At 47.7% G+C, this 22,892-nt stretch overlaps 2 protein-coding genes across 2 annotated transcripts; one reads left to right on the top strand and one right to left on the bottom strand.

Moving 5' to 3' along the window:
* Positions 1 to 2,490: 2,490 nt before the first annotated feature.
* On the top strand, positions 2,491 to 3,483 carry LOC149875604 (olfactory receptor 52K2-like). Its single transcript, XM_090058207.1, has one exon. It carries the CDS (start codon positions 2,491 to 2,493, stop codon positions 3,481 to 3,483), a length of 993 nt encoding a protein of 330 aa, XP_089914333.1.
* Positions 3,484 to 10,462: 6,979 nt separating this feature from the next.
* On the bottom strand, positions 10,463 to 11,440 carry LOC149875603 (olfactory receptor 52M1-like). Its single transcript, XM_090058085.1, has one exon. The coding sequence runs from the start codon at positions 11,438 to 11,440 to the stop codon at positions 10,463 to 10,465; it is 978 nt and encodes a 325-aa protein (XP_089914211.1).
* Between the last annotated feature and the right edge of the window lie 11,452 nt (positions 11,441 to 22,892).

Genomic DNA, 22,892 nt, shown 5'->3' with positions numbered 1-22,892 from the left:
GAGATCGGGGCAGACCTACAGAGCAGGAGTCTGTATCTGGGAAAGCAGGGACTCTGGAACGAGTGTAGGGGCCATCATGGGCATGCGGCTCGAGACGGGCTCCCCTATGATGCTGTGGCACAAAGGGCTGACGTGATCCTGGTATGTAGAAGCCGAGGGGCATGAGAAGGGCAATGATTTCACTTCTGTGCATGGTGCTGCTGAGACACTGAGACTGCAGGTGTCAGTTGACATACGTGGGCAAAAATAAGCCAAACTCTCCCTGCGCCGTGCTGGGCTCTGCATTAGCTGTTACCACACAGTGAAGACACTGGGAGTTGTTGTGGATGTTTTGCTAAAAACATCAGCTCAGCAGCTGTCAGAAAGGCAAACAACATGTAAGAAGGGAGCTGTGAACAAAGCAGAAAGTATCATGATGCCCTTTTATAACTCCATAGTGCATCCACACCATAAATTTGTGCCCAGTTGTGGTATCCACACCTCAGAAAGGATATAAAAGAGCTAGAGAAGGGGCAGAGAAGGGGAACAAGGATGCAGAGTGATCTGGAGGGGCTTTTATATGAGGAGAGATTGAAGAGGCCAGGCTTGTCCAGTTTAGAAAAGAAACACTTGAGGCGGGGCTTGAGAAGGGTTTCCAAAACCATAAATGAAGAGAACAGCCATAGGGATGTACTATTTATCATCTCCCACAATAGGGAGATGATAAATACAGATTGTAAGATGAAATGAGAAGGTAGTAAGTTTAAAACTAAGACCAGGAAGTTCTTTTCCACGTGCCCTGTTTATTAAAATCCCTCGCCATTTTTAATTTCTTGTTTTGCCTGATGAAGGACTTGTGTCTGAAAGCATGCTAATAATAACTTTTTTGCAACTATTCAGTTGGTCTAATAAAAGATGTCACCTCTACCCAAAGAGTTTGTCTGTCACATTAGAAAGCAGAGATCTATTTGTCCTGAACAATGCAAGTGCTGAACTCTTAGGAAAAAAACAATCAGGAGAAGCAGCAGATTTCGACTTTGTGCCTTCAAATCCAGATGGGATTCTTTTCCAGGACAACACACTGTCTTCAGACATGAGTTATTGGGCTCCAGGTAGAGGCAACTGGGGAAAATGATTTGTGGGATAGTGCTTTGTTCTGGGCTCCACAATTATGGCAAAATCATGTGTGCATAGATGGAGAGAGAGCTCAGAGTTATCAAACGTCTCAGTCTTCGCTTCCCTGTACCAAATGTCTCCTGAAATAAGCCACATGATGGGTCCCTTTCCCAGTTCCCTTCTTTCTGATTCATCTTGCCCGGGCAAGTCAGGCTGATGCAGCCTGGCCTGAGCCAGTATAACACCATCGCAGTAACCCTGCAGGGTGCAGGCTACACTGGTTGTGCACAGGGACGTTAACTGTCTCCTAACCATCCCCCTGGAACCGTCACCCCCATTTTCTATGGCATCTTAATTGCAGGTGGTTTCTGGGGTAGAGAGGGATGGACCAAGATGTCTTTATGACCCACCTACCCCTTCAGCAGGCATCCTGGTTTTCCCTGGTTCAAAAAAATTGCAAATTCTCTGAAACTTTTTTTTTTTAAAAAAAGGAAATTCTCTGATTAAAAACCCCAAATCCATGATTATAATGGAAGCGCTCTCTCTCTCTCTCTATATATATATATGTATATCAGTTGAACACAATGTTTTATTGATATATTTACAGTTTTAAAACAACCTGGAAGTCTGCTGGTGCCTCAATCGCTATAATAAAATAAATTCTAAATACCCATAAATTTCATTATTTGATTTTGGGGGTTTTTTATCATGGAAAATCAGAGCTCCCCCTGCCCCCTTAGCTCACAGAGCACAGGTCCAGGCCATGTGCATATACATGCACATGACGCCCCTGCCTGTCTGCCCTCCTCCCGCTCCCTCCCAACCCCTTGCAGGCTGCAACTTTGCCCGCCTGCAGATAGCCCTTGGCAAATATGCAAAATCTATGCGTTTCTCCCTTAAAATGAGAAAGTTACATTTTCCTCTGGGAAAGGAGGAAATCTGCATTTTTATCCTTTTTTCCATGGGAAACAGAATACCTGAATTCCTGCCCATCAGGCATTTCATTAGCAGCCAAGTGAGTCCTGCAGGCAGGGACTGTAACAGAAGGTCCTTTTCCTAAAAGCTCACAAGCTAAATAGACAAAACAGGCCAAGAACAGAAAGGGAAAGTAAAGCAACAGGACTTGCCCAAAGGCATTCAACAGGGCAGTGGTGGATCCAGGCACAGAGCTCCCTGGAGCAGATCACATCACCTCCCCTGTCCATGCTGCTGTTTTAAAAGCCTAGTTTTGTGTTGAATTCAATTGAATGTGACGAATACACAAAATGTCATTGTATTGGAGGTAAAAACAGTTTGCAGTGTCCAGCATGTTATGAGCAAGAGATCCAAACCCTTAAAGGTGTTTGCTTTTCAGGGAACATCTGAGAAGCCATTGGTCTCTGCCTACGGCCTGCCATGTCATCTGTCAATCATTCCTGCTCCAACCCCTCAGCCTTCCTGCTGACAGGCATCCCTGGCCTGGAAGTTGCCCACATCTGGATCTCCATCCCTTTCTTTCTGATGTACTTCATGGTGCTGCTGGGAAATGGCACCATCCTCATCGTCATCAGGCTGGACAAAAGCCTCCATGAGCCCATGTACTACTTCCTGTGCATGCTGGCTGTCATCGACCTCGTCTTCTCAACCGCCATCATCCCCAAGATGCTGAGCATCTTCTGGCTGGATTCCAGGGAGATCAGCTTCGAGGCCTGCTTCACCCAGATGGTCTTCATCCACACGTTCACGGCGGTTGAGTCTGGGGTACTGCTGGCCATGTCCTTTGACCGCTACATGGCCATCTGCAAGCCACTGAGATACACCACGGTCTTGACCAACCCACGGATTGCCCAGATAGGGCTGCTGTCCTTGGCTAGAGGCATCAGCGTCATGATCCCCCTCACCTTCCTGCTTGCCAGATTGCCCTACTGCAAAGGCAACCACATTCCTCACTCCTACTGTGAGCACATGGCCATCATAGAGCTGGCCTCTGCGGACCCGACAGCCAGCAACCTGTACAGCCTGGTGGTGGCCACGTTTCTGGTGGGGGCAGACTCCATTTTCATTGCCTTCTCATACAGCATGATCTTGCGCTCTGTGCTCCGGCTTGCCTCCCAGGAGGCACGTCTCAAGGCCTTCAGCACCTGTGGGTCCCACATCAGTGTCATCCTGCTCTTCTACGTGGGAGGGCTACTCTCCATGTATCTTCAGATGTTCTCCCTCAGCCTGGCACCTCACACCCAAGTCCTAGTGGCCGACCTCTACCTCACTGTCCCTCCCATGTTAAACCCCATTATTTATGGCATGAAGACCAAGCAGATCCGCAAGCGGGTCTTTCATATCTTTGGCCTGGTATTAGCACCCTTCCTCCCACCAGCTGGGGATGACAGACTCCACGAAGAGAGGTGGTGAGCATGTCTTCAGGTCATGGGACCATCCTGAACCGTGCTCTACCCCCACACTGTGTCTGTATTCTCAGGAGAGCTGTTTGAAAAGCCAGTCATGACATTGGCACCATGCAGGAATCCCTACTCTCAGAATCTTAACCCAAAGAGCAAGGCTTTGGCTCCAGGTAGCTGCTTGCTCCCAAAAACTGACTCTTAGGCCATGGGAGACAAAATCAGTGTCATCGGAGAGAGGGGATCAACTGTCATCTGTTCTTTTCCAACCAAGAACCTTCCCCTGTCCCTGCTGCTCACTGAGCTTGCCATGGGACAGGTAACTTCTTTGGTGTGAAGACTGAAATAAAAAAAATGGCTTCCCCCATTCAGAAGGGACCTACTCTTTCCTTGCTCTTCTACTTGCTTCTAATTTCCTCATATAGTCCCTCTGTGCTCAAAACACATCTATACACCCCTCCATAGTAATAAAGCCACATTTCAACAGTCTGTACAATTCTTTTATAGGTTCCAAGTCATGGAAAAGCCCAGGGTGTAGCCAAGCCATATATGTTGAAATAGCATGTTGCTAGAGCCTTAATTTCATCTTTGTAAGGGACAACCAGCTCTGCTGGATTCCTGGCCTTCCTCTGCAAACATGAGAGGGTGGCATATGGGACCTGGAGAAAAATACAAAGTCAGAGGGTGTGTGACTCAGTGAGATGGCTGCTACCGCCCTTTATCGAATAGGTAGTGGATTCTTGCTCATAACAGGGAAGAAACTTCCTCACTGCACTGGTCCCTGTGTATTTTGTCCAATAGGATGAAGTTAGGGCAAGGGTTGGAGTTATGGTGAAATTACACGTTATACTTAGACCATACTAAGGAGAGCACACAAACACCAACAAACTCTCCCTGTGCCTAAAGAATGGTATTTGTGCCCGAAAGCTTGCAAAGAACAGTTTTTCCAACTATTTAGTTGGTCTAATAAAAGATATCACATTTATCCTAATAACCTTGTCAGACCATACTAAGGACATTTAAAACATGAGCATCTGCACATTAAAGCTTGTTAGCATGTGCCAAGTGCCCTCAGAGACTCTCAGATTTACACCACTTCAGCTGAGGGTTAACTCTGGGCCATGCTCCCTAGCTTGTGTTAGGGTAACTTCAGACTGCTCCACAGAGATAAAATGAGCAATTTGTAGTCCTCCAGCATCCCAGGATCCACTTCTCCCAGCCCGTCCACCCAGAGAAGGGACAGAGCCCAAGCTCTGAAAATGTGAACTGTGAAGCTAGTTTAAAGAGCTGGGTTTGTTTAATCTGGAAATAGAGGATTCATAGATTGCTAGGGGCTGGAAGGGACCTTGTAGATCATTGCATCCAGTCCCCCTGCACTAGGCAGGAAAAAACAAATGGGGTCAAGTGACCTCGGTGAGGTGACTGTCCAGTCTCCTCTTGAAGATTTCCAAGGTAGATGACTGCACCACCACTACATGGAGTTTATTCCACAGTCTGGACAGCCTGACTGTGAAGAAGTTTTTCCTGGAATTGAGCCTGAGGCAGCCTTCCAGGAGTTTGTTTCCATTGATCCTGGTCTTCTCTTAGGGTGCCCTGGTGAACACCTGTTCACTGAGCCCCTGATGCCCTCTGACGTAGTGGTAAGCCATTATCAAGTCCCCTCTCAACCTTCTCTTCTTTAGGCTAAAGAGGCCCAAGTCCCTCACCCTTTCCTTGTATGGTTTGCCTTGCAAGTCCCTGATCATATAGGTGGCTCTTCTTCGAACCCTCTCAAGTTTTTCCACATCCTTGTTGAACTGTGGTGCCCAGAACTGGATGCAGTACTCCAGCTGTGTTTTCACCAGTGTGGAGTACAGTGGAAGCATCACTTCCTTAGTTTTGCATGAAATACAACAGTTAATGCATACCAGCATGCTGTTTTCCCTGCTGGCCACAGCATTACATTGCCAGCTTATGTTCATGCGATGGTCAATCACTACCCCTAGGTCCCTTTCAGCTGTGGTGCAAGTCAAATTGTCGCCACCAAGCCTCTCGATACGTGGGGGATTCCTTGTCCCCAGATGGAGCACCTTATACTTCTAAGTGTTGAACTTTATCTTGTTCTGGTCTGCCCAACTCTCCAGCCTGTCCAGGTCTGTCTGTATCAGCCACTGATGTTCTGGAATGGCCACACTCCCCCATAACTTGATGCTGTCCACAAACTTGGTCAGGGAGCTTTTCACCCACACATCCAAATCATTGATAAAGATGTTGAAAAGCACTGGTCCAAGCACAGATCCCTGGGGGACACCACTGCCCACTTTGCACCAGGATGACAGATCCATTCATGAGAACTCTCTGGGTCCTACCTCACAGCCAGTTTTCCAGCCATTGAACTGTTGAGCAGTTAAGTCCACAATCTTCCAATATTTTTTTCCACAAGGATATCCAGGGATACTACATCAAAAGCCTTTTGGAAGTCTAGGTATATAATGTTGCCCTTCTCTCTCATGTCCAGGGGGCGAGAGACCTATCCGTAGAAGGAGATAAGATTGATAAGACAAGACTTACCCATGATGAAGCCATGCTGGCTGTCATTCAGAATCTTACCCTCAACCAGCATATCACACACACATTCTTTAATGAGTTTTTCCAGGATTTTCCTTGGGATGGAGGTTAGGTTGATTGGTTTATAATTGCCCGTGTCCTCCTTCTTCTCCTTCTTGAAGATGGGCATAATGTTGGCCCTCTTCCAGTCCTCAAGAATCTCCCTTGTGTGCCACGAATTCTGAAAGAGTTTTGCCAGGGGTCCCGCAATGACCTCAGCCAGCTCCATCAGCACTCTCAGCTGAAGTCCATCTGGTCCCACTGACTTGTAAATGTCTAGCTTTTCTAGTTGGTTTTGCAGCAGCGCAGCTTCCACTGGGAAGGCTATCATTCCTACCATGCCCCTGTGACCGTTATCTCACCTGTCTTTCCCCTTGGTTCGGTGAAATAGCAGTGCAAAGTGAGCATTCAGAAGTTCACTTTTTTCCTCAGTGAGTGTCCATTACCAGCTGTCCCGAGGTGGTAAGCAGAGGCCTCATGCTTCCATTGGTTTTGCTTCTGCTCCCTACATACCTAAAGAAGGACTTGTTCTTGTCCTTGACTCCCTTGGCTAACTTAAACTCAGTCACCACCTTAGCTTTCCTAATCATTTCCCTACAAGTATGGACCACTGTTTTATAGTCCTCCTTCAGGACTGTCCCTAGCTTCCACAGTGTGTATACCTGTATTTTCATTTTCAAGAGGACCATAATGTTCCTATTGAGCCAGGATGGCTTGCCAGCCCTTTTGCTACCTTTCCTCTTTATGGCAATAGTTTTCTTTTGTGCTTTGAGAATCATGTCCTTAAGGAAAGGCCACTCTTTGTGCATCCCATTCACCTTCCATCCCTGGTCCCACATTGCCACTTCTAGGATAAAGGGGGAAGTGTTACAATAGTCTATAAACATGTGTGGTTCCTACAGAGAAAGCAGGGATCTTGTTGGTTTTTTTCTATTTGCAAAAAGGGCAGGACAAAAGTAGCTGACTCTGTTTTCAACAAGGGAGATTCAGGTTAGATCCTGGGAAAGACTTCAGTTTGCCTGAGGAACTTGGGCTGAATCCCTGCCCTTGGAGATTTCTGCTCCACACTGGACAGACCAACACCTGTCAAGGAGGGTCTAGGTAGACCTGGTTCTTCTCCAGAGCATGGACGATGGGAGTAGATGGGGCTCCTTCCATTCCTAACTTCCTATGTTTCGGTTTTTCCCAAATTAGGGTTTTTTTTCCCTCCAGCCTGAAGCTTGCATGGAAAAATGAATGGATGACCGGTTCCCCATACACAGCCATAAGATTTTGACATGAGGGCAACAGGAAAGTATTGCACTGATGAAGTTAAGGAGAAGTGTGTGGAAACCAAACCAAATGGCAGCACCTTTCCTGGAACGATACCTGGATTGTGGGTGGTTTGAGGGCACTACACCCTACACCATGAACAAAAAGCAATTAGGGATAGCAGGAATGACTGGTGTTGGATGGATTGCAATCTATATTCACATACTAAGGGAAGGTGCATATGAAACAGGCAGGGATGCTCCAGACCCCATGCCATAGGCAACTGGATTGAGCCAGGACCTTGTTGTGCATGTGTATAGGCTGCCTGGGTGGGAGGCAGTCAGTAACGAGCAGAGGTAGAACTGCCTCATTCACTGAGCATGGCCATATCACTCAAGGTTACTGTAATCCTAGAATCATAGAAAATGCACATGAATCATAGATAATCATAGAAAAACATAGAAACCTATAGCAGTGGGGCTGGAAAGGACCTCAAGAGGTGCTCTTCAACTCAAATATACATGCTTCACCTCCCAGCTACCAGGTCCCTGCCATTCTCTTTTGTAATTGTCCTTGCATTGGAAGTTGGGGTAGGCCAAGAGCTGAGTATCACGTCTTTTGTGGGTGCAAACTTAGCAGCCAATGCATTGACACTTTGTAAGGCATGGACAAATCAGGACCAGGGGTCTCTCCTTTATTCCTATGAAGTTCCCGTTCTGGAGTAGCCTGATTTCTAAGTGTGCTGCTGATGGATGTCATGGCCTCATTTAGACCCAATTATCTATGTCCTTCTCGCTATACCCCTCCCCCACACCCCTCTGAGCAACCTGGGGTATGAGCCACTAATAAACCCCATAGCCTCTCAGGCATGACCATTCACTGGGGCCATGAATCAAGGACCAGCCTGAAGATAAGCCAAGTTTTACTCTGGGAAAGGATGGGGTTAATTAAAAGGGCAGGGGGTGGAGAAAAGGCAGGGTATTAAATAAAAGAGGGCCCAGTGGGAATAAATAAAAGCCTGCACCCAAAAGCCCTCCCCCAAGCCTTAGCCGGGTGGAAGACTGGGGTGCTCTGGGAGACTGGGAAGGTATCTTTTGATGGGACCCAGAGGAGCCCTGGCAGGTTCAGACATTTTTGGGTCTTTAGGGATGCCATGGATTCCCCTTGTTTGGGTCCTTCAGGCTCTGGAAATCCTGCCCCAATGCCAGCCCAGGCCTAGGTTTAAAAATGGTGAGTCCCTGGCTCCTTGGACTTGGCTACACAGCCTTGTCATCCCTGATCCCCCTTGGCTTCCTTCAGAGAACTACTTTCTCACTCCACTTCTGGGGAGGAACATTACCTGGCCAAGGAGATGGAGTGCACCCAACTTCCCCTGTAGCAAAGCAGGCAGCTCTTCTTGCATAAAAGCAGCATTAATGCATCTACAGCAGGTCCCATCAGGTCCCCAGCCCCAGCTGTTTCATCACCAGTTCCCAGTCTCCTCTCCTCCTACCTTTCTCTCTCCCCTTTGTCTGTGGCAGTCTCCTTTTTAAGCCTGTCAAACTCTGAAATCCCCTCCTGGGTGTGGGGCACTGCAGTGAGTCTGCCCAGGTGCTGGCCCAGCTGTGGCAACATCTGCAGATTGGCTCGTTGCTTGTTTGATAGCCTATTCCCCTTAGCAGAGCACTTAAGCAGAGCCTCAGAGGTCTGCTTCAACATGCCATGAGCCCCCATTTTTCCCCAGGTGCAAGTCCTCAGGGAAACTGAGGCACACAACATTAGGGTCACACATGCATTTAACCCTGAAATAGTACAAGCAGGGCCAGAATCTGTTGTAACAGGTGCGGCACAGCCTTGGGGCTACAGGTTGGTTGCAGACTCCCTAACACAGAATGCCGAAGTGCCAGCTCCCTTTCTCTGGCATGAAGCAGCTCTGAGCCTGTGGCTGCTCTGTTACCTTTATCCCTACACCTGAGAGCCTACATGCTCCATAGTCCTTTGCACCCAGGCCAGGCTGTCCAAGGCCAGTCAGGTTTCCCCATCCAACCCTTGCATTGTGGCTGCCCCCAGAGCCCAAGGGAGGCAGAGAGCTTCCATCACACTTCCAATCCCTGTTCTGCTTCCAGGGGGGGCTGCTCAATGTGGCATCTCAAAAGCCCCCAGCCTGTCCATACTTGTTTACCCCTATTATACAAGAAACTCTATATGAAGTGATTAACTCTGACATTTCCTCCCCGTGCTCACCATCACTGTCCTGTGAAGGGGAAGTGAGGCAGGGCATGCACAGGGTTGCTGGAACTACACATAGGTGGGACTTTGGCACTGCCCGAATGCAGACGCACCCTGCCAGACTCACACCTAGTTGTAACTGAAGCACCTGAAACTGAGACAAACAGATCAGCCAGCAGGAGTCCTATGCCAACATCCATCCCAAGGACATGGAAAGGGCTTTGCATGAGAGCACAGGCCTGACCTCCAGCCTCTGGCCAAGACAACCTGTCATTGAGGGGCCATTCAGTGGTGGTTTCATCGGTGCCTTCTGTCCTCCAGGGATGAAGGAATAGCCTATTTCATGCAGCTGCCAGTTGATGTGAAACACGGAAACCAAGGCGATCATTCCTGTTCATTTCTATCATTTATCATGCAACAGCCTCACTAAAACATTAGGACATATGGCTTCCCAAAGGCTCTGCATAGGGTCAAGGTGCCTGTCTTCAGTTAGGACTTCAACTGTTCAATGCCACCACCCTGTTTATGCCACAGTGACAGGGACCTGGGCTCCTAAAACAGGATGGTCTGAATTCAAATCCCGTTGCCTATGTGAAGCTCCAAGGTTGAGGTATGCACCAGAAAGTCCCTTCGGTCTCTGGGTTGGTCTCCCTTTCTTCATTCTCCCCTTTGCTAAATGTTTTGTATTAAGGATGTCCCTGTGGTGGACAAGTAGGGCCCCATAACTATAATGGCCAAAGAGATGTTCTCTACAGACAGACCAGCTTTCCTTGGTCTTGTAGGATGTGAATACAACAGTCCCCTCTCTCCATGCTCCCTTTGTGGTGAAAAAAACACATTCTGCTACCACTTAAGCTAAAAACAAGGAGCTCCTTCAATTATCAGATGTAATAGACTGTTTTCTCTGAACTGATCCAGCCAGTAAAGGGAGACAAAGACACACTCTACTAACCCGGTTTCCGCAAAGTATGCTGTTTCTGCGCCAATCCATTAAAGCATAGCATCTTGTACAGCCTCCTCCGGATTTTCTTGGTTCGCACAGCATAAACAATGGGGTTTAACACTGGGGGGATGATCAGATAAAAGTTGGCCAGCAGGATGTGAATGGGAGGAGCCACATGCCACCCAAAGCGGTGTGTCAGAGAGGACACCGCAATGGGGATGTAGAAGACTAGGATGGCACAGATGTGAGAGCTGCAGGTGCTGATGGACTTAAGCCGTGCCTCCAGGGTGCTGAGACTGAAGACAGTCCGGAAGATCATTGCGTAGGAGAAAGCAATGCACAGGGAGTCCCCAGTGAGCACCAGAAAGCCGATGGTCATGCCATAGACGTTGTTGACAGTGATGTCCTCACAGGCCAGCATCACCACGGCCATGTGCTCACAGTAGGCGTGGGCAATGACATTGGTCCGAAAGTAGGTGAGACGCTTGATGAGCAGGGGCAGGGGGGCGATATATAGCACCCCTCGTATCACGGCCATGAGCCCAATCTTGGCAATGATGGAGTGCGTCAAAATAGCTTTGTGCCTCAAAGGGTTGCAGATGGCCACATATCGATCATAAGCCATGGCCAGGAAAATCCCGGACTCGATGGTGGCAAAGGAGTGAATGAAAAACATCTGGAGCAGGCAGGCGTGCATGTTGATCTCCTGGGTGTTAAACCAAAAGATGCTGAGCAGCTTGGGCATGGTAGAGGTGGAGAGGACCAGGTCAATGACAGCCAGCATGCAGAGGAAGATGTACATGGGCTCATGCAGGCTCTGCTCGGCCTTGATGATGAAGAGGATGGTGCAGTTCCCCAGGATGGCGATGATGTACATGGAGCAGAAGGGGATGGAGATCCACAGGTGGGTGGCTTCCAGCTCAGGAATGCCGGTCAGGAGGAAAGAAGACGGGCTGAAGCAGGTATTGTGGAAAGTCAGCATGGTAGGAACACTATTATAGTGCCTGACGTGTAAAGCTTTCACTCCCTGCAACAAAATATATTAACCCTTTCAGTACTGGAAGATGGGACAGGCACACAGGTGACAGATATGCACATGCTCAAACCACAAGCCATGTACTGTCAGGTTGAGAAGAACAGAGTTCTGCCAGGATGGATGAAAGCCTCTGAGGAAGCAGGGGGCTGGTCTAGCCTCCATTGGAGGCTGCTAAAGCTAGACATGCTCAACTACTGAATTATCTTTGCAGCTCATTGGGGTACTTCACAACACGACTAAACTGAAACACTGGCAAGGCCCCATTGTGACTGATTGCTCTAAAGCTAGATGTGTGCGTTGATCCTTGAGCAAGGAGCTAGATGACATTGGGCGCATCTACATGTTCATTAATGCGCATTAGATACTGCTCATTTAGTTTAGTACTAGCTTAATAAAGTACTCACTTAATGCACAGTACCTAGAGTTACTGCACAGTAGCACCAGCGCATGCTTATTTTGTGATGCTTACTTCACATTAGCCTAAATAACATTGAGCAATAGGCTATAAGCATGGTTTCTAACCGTCATGATACTGTGCAGTGTAATTAGGCAAATATGTAGTAAGTGTCTTGTGTAGATGCACCCCCTGTGAGGTCCCTTCCAGTCCAACTTTGATCCCAGGATCAAGGACCCTGGATTGGGAGGTTTTTGGGGGCTGGGTTCATCATTTTGCTCTGTGTTGAACCCTGCCTAGCACAGTGAGTTTAGCTTGTGACTGGGACTCTGGATCCCAAGTGCCACCACCTGCAATGACAGTAAGAATAAGTTTAATATCAAGCTCAGGTTGTCACAAACCAAGAGCCAGTCCTATCATTTCCTGGGACCATAGGGAGGCATGAAAAATGCACCCTGACCCTCAGGTAAAGCTCTGAGTATCTCCCTCTGCCCATGTGCTTTACATGCTGCTCATCACAAGCTAGGACTTAAAAACTGTCTTTTGATTACTTCTCTAGGATCATTCCCCGGTTACTTCAGCAAATAGACTGTCTAAACAAAAGGATGGGAGATGCAGGTACTAACACTACCTCGGACACTCCTTCTCTGTGCCTCAGTCTCCCTGTCTGTAAAACAGGCATAAATGTTCTCCTCTCCTGAGTGATCGTGAGGTCTGCGTAGTAAAGGCTGGAAGAGGAAGAGCACTCCACACATGCACAAGATGATTACTCTTATAGCCAGCCTGCTTCCTTCTCACAACCACCCTATTCACATCTGCCCAAGAGACCATCCGGTGACCACAGGAAACGATAGGACATCACATAAGCAAATGCAATCATCCAGGCTGGTCTGCAGCCCCTCCACACCAACAGCCCTGTGCACTTTTACCCAGGCAGAGGAAGGTGGAAAGAAAGTTCACAGCTCCCTACACAGTTCTCTTGTCTCAGTATTTTGTGCCAACCAGACTCACCAGCCTGCCAAAACCCACAATGACATAGAAATAGTCAAAGTTATAGATGGAAACATCCTTGATCCCACCCATTCCATGTCCTGCAGCCATCCCAGAATGAGTCCCAGTAACATAGAAACGGCATGAGAGAAATCTGTAAAAAGGAACCTTCTTGGAACAGACCCCCTCATCTGTCGCTGAGTTTAATTACATATTTACAGAAATGTCTGTGCATTGCCCTCTCTGACAAACAGCTGACTTACTAGTGCAGCCGTGGCCAACCGGAGGCTTCTTCCGTTGTACAGAAACGGTGAGGCTAAATTCAGAGAAGGGGTATTTATACCACACCCCTTCTTGCCCCAGAGGACCTTGCAAACCAGTTGCTTGATCCCTGGCCCCCAAAGCCCAGAGCAGTTTGGAAAGCTGAAGAAAGCTGCTAAATATAATAGCATACAGGCTCTCTGAAGGGAGGGGTTAAACATAATATAATAAACTACAGGATCCCTGAAGACAGGTGCTAGGTATATGAAACTGCAGGTTCTGTACAAATACATGAGATTGTCACTATGCAGCTTACAATACAATACAGTGCAATGAGATTTATAGCCTTGCTGCCCTGGGGAAACAGTACAAAAATATCTTCCCTCTCTGGGAGAAACCTGCCCCTTCTTTTGAGTCTGAATTTGCTGAGGTCCAAATCCCAGCCTGGGATACTGCCAGGTGCTCTACTGAAGAGCTCTCTAGGAAGCAAACTTCTTACCCCCCTGTTTATTGTGCACGGGGATTGAGTCGCCCACCTTTACTTTCTCTTTGGTACATTAAACACCCTTTGCTCCTGGAGTGTTTCACTATCGGGTGTTGTCTCCAAGTCATTAGTCAGCTTCCTTCTTGAACTGCGGACAGCAGAACAGGTCAGAGTATTTCAACAGTGGTCACAGCAGCACCAAAGGCAGAGGGGATGTAATCTCCATGCTTTACAAACAAGGATCACATTAGCCCTTCTGTCACATAGCTGAAAGGGGTGCTCGTGTCTCGCCGATTCTCTACCATGACCCCCACGGCCATTTCATGGGCTTCCTACAGCAAAGACCTTGCATCCTCTTCAGAACAGCCTGTGTTCTTTGTCACCAGGGGCATGACCTTACATCAAGCCAAATTAAAATGCATGTTGCTTCCTCGCATTAAGTGAACGAAATCATTCTGAACTAGTGGCTGGTCCTCTTCATCACCTCACTTGCAAATGGTCTCAGGGCAGGCTGTCCTTTTTCTCTTGATACACACATAAAAATGTGGAATAGCAAAGAGCCAGGAGCCAACCCCTGTGGGATACCACAAGAAACATGCATGCTCGATGATGCTTCCCCATTCTCAGGCATGCTTGGAGATGTCTCAGTTTTTAAGCCATTCAGGGAAGCTTCTGCATGGAAGCCTTCTAGCTGTGCAAGTGAAATTTGTGGCATGTCTTTTATTTCCTCTGCAGTATGGATACATGCCTCCATGCTTAGAGACAGAGCAGAGGCAATAAGCTTCACACTGGCCAGACTCATATGCAGCCATGTATTTGCACGCACTCTGGATGTGTCTAAATCCAACAAATGTGTTTAAAAACCTAATGTTAAGAGGTTCTCCCATATTTTAGCTCCCAGAGCTGAATGATTGGGGCCCTTGCCTAGGGAAGCTGAGTTATAGATCCCCCTCACCAAGAGGGGATTTGAGCGTGCATCTATCTGAGTTCCCAGCATGGTGCTCTAACTGCTATACCACAGCACATCTGCTATTATCTTCCTCCGCCTTCCTCTGTCATGTTTTCAGGCCTTGCGCTAAGATATACGCATGAACTCAGCGAGCGTGTAGCTCTACTTCACACATTCATATACAGTGACAGAAGCATAGCACATGAGAGTTGAAAGGGATCTCAGGAGGTCATCTAGTCTAGCCGCCTGCTCAGAATCCTAGCCCTATGCTCCAGCATTTTTACTACTTCCCCGAGCTTGGTGTCATCTGCAAACTAGCTGCGGGTGCAATAGATCCCATCTTCCAGGTCACTGATGAGAATATTGAACAAAACTTGATACCAGCTGCCAACTAGATATCAAGCCATTGACTACTATCCAGCTGCCACCTCATCCTCTCTCCTGAACTGACATGCACTGCCCTCATCCCCTCCACTCTCCATTGACTTCCAAACTGCCCCTGCCCTCACCTCTTCAATACTCCCCTGCTCCCAAACCCTCCTTGTCCCCTCTCCATGTGCCATTTCTTCACACGATCGCTCTCCTTTCTCTCTCCAAGTTCTCCCTCTCACCCCTGCAGCCCCATTTCCTAACCATCCACATTCTCCTAGCTCCCTGGCAGGCTTCCCTAGAGTGCCCAGGAGACAATACTGTCATCCCTGAGAGCAGCCTGCCTTCAGTGTCAGACAAAAAAAGATGTGGCACGTATTGTTAGGAGGAGAGGCTGAATTATTGATCCATTAGGCCTATAGATCAAGAGAAACCACTGTGAGAGGGTGGAAAAGTTGTATGTGGAAGTAGGAGCAAAGCTAACTTGTGGGTCATGCTGCACAACAGGCTCTGTTTATCAAGAAGCCTCCTCTGGCTCAGCCCATAGCTAAGATCCTTTCAGGACAAAACATGTTGGCTGGTGAGGGGTTAACTGACGTGAGTGGGGGGGTCAAGTGATGACCCCAGACTTCAAAGGACTCATGAACCTATGTGAGGTCTGAGGATTAGAGGGAGAAGGCCATAGGGCCTGCCTTTCCAATGCTTTTGGGTCTATGCCTCTTGTTATGGGAATGTGCTACTAAAATCCCTCTCATGTTCCAGTCCTAGGGTAGGAGCCAGCACAGATCCAGGACTCTCAAGCCTGAGCATCCAGCCACCTACCAACACAGGGGTTAAATCTACCTCTCTGATCATCCCACTGCAAAGATGGGGGAGGGCAAAGGATGGGCAAGTACCCCACCACAAATATGGAGAGTGTAGAAGGGCACGTCAGCTGGTTGGTGGCTCAGGGCCCAAGGACTTCACACAGAGCCATCTCTTCACAGAGGAAAGGAGAGCAGAGGGGCTAGATAGTCCTGGTGTCTCCCAGCACCTCCAGCACTGACACATTACTGGAAGGGAGGCAAAACTGACTTTGGTGAGAGGTTTGCTAGAGCCGCCTGGGTCTTGCTCACTTGGAGCACAGAAGAAAAGGTCTTTCTCAAGACCTCTCAGTTGAGAGTCCAGTCAGAACCACAAAGCACAGAGATACTGGGGATCTCGCACAAACACATCAGATGAGTTAGTGAGCCTTCCCAGTCCTGTAACGCAGCTCTATCAGGTCGAAATATTAACCCCTGCTCCCTACCAGTTCTTTCACCCTTGGTATCTTTAGAGATTGATTAACATTAATGCACTCATCTCCATCCCCACATGAAGGAGGTGGACAGGATTCACCTCCATTTTCAGGAAGCTTTAGGATACCACTAGGGAAGTTCAGGTGTTTAAATGTAGATCCCTTGCAGAGATTGAAAAAGGTGCTGGTCAGGAGAACCATCCCGTCAGGCAGATCTACCTTCCCCAGCCCGTTTGTGTAATCCTCAGCTGCCAGTATAAACTGTCACTCCACTGAGGACAGGAGAAACCCATGACCAGTGTGGGGCATGAGAAATAGGATGTCCACATAAACAAGCACACTTGCTAACTACCCAACTGGCCCAGGAGGGGTTAAAAACTTTTGCATTTTCCTTATTGAACAATCTTTTTACATGTCCAACAAATGCCCCTCCTTCACTCCCCAACAGCAAATCACATTAGACACAAGAGAGACAAACACCTGCCTGCAACTGTACCAGATGGGGAAGCCCGGTGGGGAATGGACACGAAGCCTTTATAAAAAGCCAGCCACATTTCACAGGGAGAGTTGGGAGCTTGACGCCACTCGCACATCCTACCATGAGCAGAGAGCCCATGTCACCTTGGCTTTCAGTAAGTGAGTTTAACCCAGGGAAGGTTGTTGCATTTCCATTATTGACAGCTCAGTGGAGGGTTTATGCCAAAATATGTTCAGGCAATTGCATGTAGTTTACAGAACTGGCATTGGTATGTTTGGTGATACACTATTACAGATAATAAGTAACTAAACCTCCAGAAACCCCTGGGTGAAGCAGAGGGGAAGAAAGAAAGAGGGATGTAGTGCTGAAGGTTAGGTTAGGATGTGGGTAGACTTAGACAAGAGAGGAGTTGGCAAACTTTGCTCAGTGTAGGCATTGCGTTATATGATAAGGATGTTATGCTAAGGGCATTTCCTGTCGTTATGGCAGAAACATCTCCATCCACCCTGGTTTGGAAGCATGTCTAACCTTTTCTTCAGAACTTCAGGAGCAAACAATATGATGTACACATGAACAGCATCCTTTGCCTGGCCACAGGGAAAGCAGGGGGATGAGCTGATAAAATTAGAAAACTCAGGAGAAAATGTAGAGCCAGAATGGTGGGTTCACAACATCTGATGAAGCAAGTCACTTCTTATGAAAGCTTTTTCTATATATCTCTGATTTAATTAGTCTATAAGGTACACATCTGCCTTGCCTTCTGCCTGACTTCAGACTAACATGGGTAAATACGTCTCTCTACCTTGCTTTTCTATATTCAGCTGAACCTGCTGGAGCTACCTAGCATGGAGCACCTAGAATTTCTCCTACATCAAAACTTATAGAAACTGATGGCTGGAAGGGTCCTCAGGAGTACATCTAGTCCGACCCCCTTCTCAAAGCAGGACCAGCCCCAGCTAGATCATCCCAGGCAGGGCTTTGTCTAGCTGGGTTTTAAAAACCTTCACTGGAAGCAAGTATCCAAACCGCATACCTAGAACTGTAGCTACTGTGTAAGTGCTGTAAAAGTGCCAACAAATATGTAATTAATATTCAGCAAAGTTTTTTAGCACTTAAAATAATGGTGTGAGTCCTACTGGTCTTTGCATTTAATAAAATAATTTCAGCAGAATAACTCCTATGGCCAGTGAAATTTCCTGCCCAGGGTGTTGCTAGTTTCCCACTTTCATTTCAAGGAAGGTGAAATGTTGTGCGTGAGGCACAGAGAGTCTGTGTGTAAGATCACATGGTACAGCTAGCAAATGTGGGGGCAGCCCTCCACCACCCATTCCCTCCCACCAATCCTGCCCCCACCCTAACCCTTCATCATGCTCCCTTCCTCTCACCTCCCCATCACCCACTTTCCCTCCTCCCTACTCACCCCATCCCCACACACCTGTTGTCTGGCTGTTGCCAGCTGTCAAACTAGGGTTAAAGAGTCCTGTATTCTAGGTCATCCGCCTGGAGGCAGTGCTTTCTGGGATACCGAAAGCCTATAAATTGGTGGTTTTATGTCAGCTGAACATCCAGATATTAACTTAACTCAGGACTTATTAACTTAATTCTGCACCTGAAGCCCTCACTCACCTCCACCCCCCACTGACATGGGCAATCCACCCTCAGAAGCCTGAGGGGACATTTTTAAGTCCCTAAAGCAAATGAAAATCCTCTGTCTCCTTTCTTTCCACTCCCCACTCCTTTGCCTGCCCCTGTTGCTTTCCCTGCTGTTCTTGGGGATGTTCCTCCACATCACTTGTTTTTCCTCCTCCCACTCAGCCCATCCCCAACCACCAGTTGCCTGGTTGTTCCTATCTCAAGACCAAGTTCCAGGACCATTGATGCCTTGGATTCTAGCTAGCCCACCTAGAAACAGTACCCTCTTGGATCCCAAGGGACTGCAACTCAGTGGTTTTATCTGAGTTGTACACTCAAAAATGAACTTAACTTGAGCTAGGTAGCACAGTTCAAATAGAATCCTCACCCCAAGCGGCATAACTTGAAAACAACTGGACAGCATTTAGCACTTGTTAGCAAGCTTTTGTATGTGATCATTCAAGTTTTAAGTGCTCTTAACATGTTCTGACTGTAATGTGTACTCTCACCCTGTCACATCATGGAAGCTGGGAATGACCTCACTGGAAAGCTGCTGAATGCTTGCTGCAATATAAGGATATTACAGCCTTCCCTTCTAAGAAGCAATGACCCCTTCCTCCTGGGCAGCAGTTCTTTGATTTGAGGAAATCTGTGAAAGAGGAAAATTATTTGATCTCTTAAGGTCCCTGTCTCTATCGCACACAATGTCTGCACAATTTTTGCTGAAACAGAAATGGATATCGTCATCGGCAGTCCCTCAGAGTCGAGGTTTACATCCGTCAGGCTTGATGGGTCCTCAAGTGACTGAGGAACCCAACTCTGGATACACATGTTCTTTGGCAATGGATGCATGTTGTTGTGCAGGGGAGTGGAATTCACAGCCCCAGGTTGGTCTCCTTCTCCTTCCTCCACCATCGCCATTCCACCTCAGTATCGAGTCATTGGGCCTCAAAGTGATGCATGCCTTGGTGGACCAGGTGGCCCCACACCAAATGGTCAGCAACTTCCTCCTCGCAGCCATTGGTGTCAATGCCTCTGTGCTTGAGCGCAACCTTGAGTGTGTCTTTGTACCATTTCCTTTGGCCACCCTTTGAGCATTGGCCAATGGAGAGCTGGGGAAAGAGACTCTGGTGAGGGAGGCAGTTCTCAGATATCCAGACACAGTGGCCCATCCATTGGAGTTGATTTCTCACGTGCAAGGTTTTGATGCTGGTGGATGCAGCTTCATGGAGGATGCTTGCCCTGGTCCGGTGGTACTTCCATTTGATCCCAGGGATTTGATGCAAGCACTGCTGGTGAAAGCTCTCAAGAGTCTTAATGTGGTGCTGGTAGATGGTTTGGGTTTCACTGCAGTAGAGGAGGGTGGTCAGCATGACAGCCTTGTAAACCAGGACCTTTTTCAACTTCCAAAGTTCTTTATTTTTGAAGACAGGTTGTTGCAGCTTGAAGAAAGTGAAACTAGTGCAGCTGACCCAGTGCTGGATTTCTTCATCGGCGGTAGCCAGTTGAAAGAGGTGGCTGCTGAGATACAGAAAGTGTTCCACATACCCCAGAGCCTCCCCATCTACACAGATAGCATGAGGGATATTCAGCTGTCCTGGGGAGGGTTGGTGCAGAATTTTTATCTTGGCAACGTTCAAGTACAGGCCAAGTCTCTTATGCGAAGCGTTGAAGAGATCACTTGCACATCCTGTGCAGAGTGAGCCATCATGCAGCAATTGTCTGCAAACTAAAGGTCATGGATTTCCTTGGTGGTGAGTTTCATTTTTGCCCAGAAGCGCACAAGATTGAAAAGCTTTTCATCTAGCCAATACTGGATACTGACACTGGATGGTAGATCATCTTGGATAAGGTGGATGATGATGGTCAAGTAGATGGTGAATGGGGTGGGGGTGATCATGAAACAAAAATGGATATATGAAGTGCTGGAAGGCAGTTGGACTGAGAATTTGGCCAGGGCCAGGTTGCAGGGTGTTCCCAAAGCAATAACCACTGTAGATTTGGGGCTCAGAAGACCTGGGAGCTGTAAGAAAATATGTGTGGGTGGGAGAGAACAGCCTCTGATGGCAGCAAGCAAGGAAGGATCCCAGATTTCCAAGATGGGGTATGCAGGAGCAGCAGCCCATACTGCAGGGGAGCTGCACCCCGAGACCTGAGTCTCCTCCTCCCCACCAATGTGGGAAGGCCACCCTCTGAAGCCTGAAGAGATATTTTTAAGTCCTTAAAGCAGATGAAAATCCTCCCTCCCTTTTCCTTCCACTCCCCATTCCCCTGCCTGCCCCTGTTGCTTTCCTTGCTGTTCTTGGGGCAGGGGAAACACCAAATCTCCTCCTGCCTGCCCTATCTGGGTCTGAGCTAATCTGGGGATGGGGACAGGGATAGCAGCAAAGGAAGAATGGGAGAGAAGTTCCCTCCTCCATGCCCCAAACACTGGAAATGAGATCCCCACTGTGTAGATGCAGGGAAGGGGATCCCCACTGCCCATATCCACTGCTGCTTTCCCATCTCCATCTGAGCCCAGACCTCATGCATTCAGAGTGGAGCAGATAGAAACAGCTCTGGCACTTCCCACACCCCCAGGACAGCAGAGAAAGCAACAGTGGCAGGTGGAGAAGGCAGAGGGGAAGAGGAGAGAAGGATGTTTTTTCACTTTTGGGGTCTCAAAAAAGTCCCTGGAAACCCCTGTGGTGCATTTCAATCCAAAAGGAGGTGCAGCCATCCCAGTGCACTCCCTCTGGATCCACCCTTTGGAGCAAGTAATCCATACTTTAGAGGAAGACTAGAAAGAGGGCATCTATAGAGTGAACTCTTGCACTTATGTGACATCATGAGCTTCAGGATATTCTGAGCCAGAATCTACATCCTTGATTCCTATACTTAACAGTCCCTGATGGACGTGTCCATGGGCAGATCTAGAATTTTGAAAATGGGGGTCCAGATGGCAAGGTGCATCATCACATATAACACAACATTTTGTTTCTCCAGTGAAAAAGAAACTAGAAGCTTTACTAACATTCTTGGGACCTTGGGGTGGATTGTTCAGTTTAAATTGAGGCAAAAACATAGAACTTCATTGGCATGCATTAAAACAGTTGGCAGAGCTGTGAAATAGGAGCTCCATGACCAGAAGCAGCAAAAAGACAGTAGCATTTCAGAGCAAAGAAAGTCTTGATTGGTGGAATATCAAGACGATTAAAAAAAAGAGAGAGTTGTTATCACCCATGGAATGAACACTTGAGAAGGGATCAGGTAAATAATAAGGAGCCATGAAATCAGTTGATGCCCTCAGCACAAAATAGAAATGCTGCTGCCACTGCCAGGCAGTTGGTTGTAAATTCTGAGTGGAGTAGGAATCAGAGGTAGGGTGAGGAGGTGAAAATCCACCAATACATCCCTCAGAATCCACCCCGGACCTGTCCGGCATGCATGGCCTTCCCAACACACTGCGGTAACTGATTCCTCAAGCTAATTACTTAATGCATGAAAGGGAACTTCCTTTTGCTTCCTTAAAACTCGGTGCCTGATCGTTTCATTGGGTGTCCCAAGTCCTAAGATTAAGAGACAAGTGGAACACTTCTCCTGCCTATTGAGCTGAAAGGTGAGAAAGCCTCCCCTTCACCCCCTGCTCCCTTCCACTGACCACCTCCCCCAGGCTTATCTCCACCTCCAGTTTTGGGGACTTCCACAGCATTATGGGATGACAGGTCTAAGACGTGGTGATACAGCAGCATTCTGAGCGTGCTCAGAAGAGAAACAAAAGGTGCACACAGCTGAGCAAATGCAAATTGTATTTATACTCTGCAGAAGTGCCAAACACGGTGCTTAGAAGATACATGCACATCTCTGAGGCTCTTATATGATGCAGAACTTACCTCTTAATATTCAGAAAAATCTACAACCAATAAGCCTGTCATTGGCTACTGAACAGCAAGGTTGAAAATGTTTTCTCTGACATCTCTAACCTAATAGATGGAGGATGACAGGGAAGGTATTGAATAGGGGATTGATCACTCTAGAGATATCAGTTCAGTGCTCTCCCTCTATAGCATCCACTCCCATTACTGTGGGAGACTGGGCTTCATGCACCGTTGGTTTGACTCAGTGTGGCATTTCTTATGTTCTTAAATCTGTTCCTTTTTCCGACAGAATCTGTCTGTTTCTTTCAAAAAATTAATCAAATTCATCACAAAAAAGAGAGAAAGCAGAAAGAAAAGGAATCACTCTGCACCTGCTTCTGTGCCCATCTCCATCATAGAAACCCCAGCACAATTTTTACATTAACTTCTTCAAAAAAATTGCCTAGAGAGAAATTTACCCCAGCATAGGAAAGCTTGAAACAGCTGTGGGAGACTAAAACCCTGCATTTATACTGGGAATCATCTCCTCATCACCCTTAAGCTGTATAAAGCAGTCTTGGTAGGGCTACAGTTACCCCACACATTCACTCCAATGCATGCAGTGTGCAATGTCCCTCACTTTGGGGCTGTCTGGCTGGAGGATGCTAAGGACATTTTCACCACTTATTACTGTCCATGTCAGTGCTTAATGTTGCATGTTCTCTGCCT

The sequence above is a fragment of the Crocodylus siamensis genome, chromosome 1, assembly GCF_052110815.1.
Source record: "Crocodylus siamensis isolate JL-2025a chromosome 1, ASM5211081v1, whole genome shotgun sequence".
Taxonomy (NCBI): Eukaryota; Metazoa; Chordata; order Crocodylia; family Crocodylidae; genus Crocodylus; species Crocodylus siamensis.
The sequence above is the reverse complement of the archived record's forward strand: the minus strand, read 5'-3'. Positions and strand labels throughout refer to the sequence as shown.

Coding starts and splice junctions, on each gene's coding strand:
- LOC149875604 (XM_090058207.1), top strand. CDS start 2,491: ATGTCATCTGTCAATCATTCCTGCTCCAACCCCTCAGCCTTCCTGCTG.
- LOC149875603 (XM_090058085.1), bottom strand. CDS start 11,440: ATGCTGACTTTCCACAATACCTGCTTCAGCCCGTCTTCTTTCCTCCTG.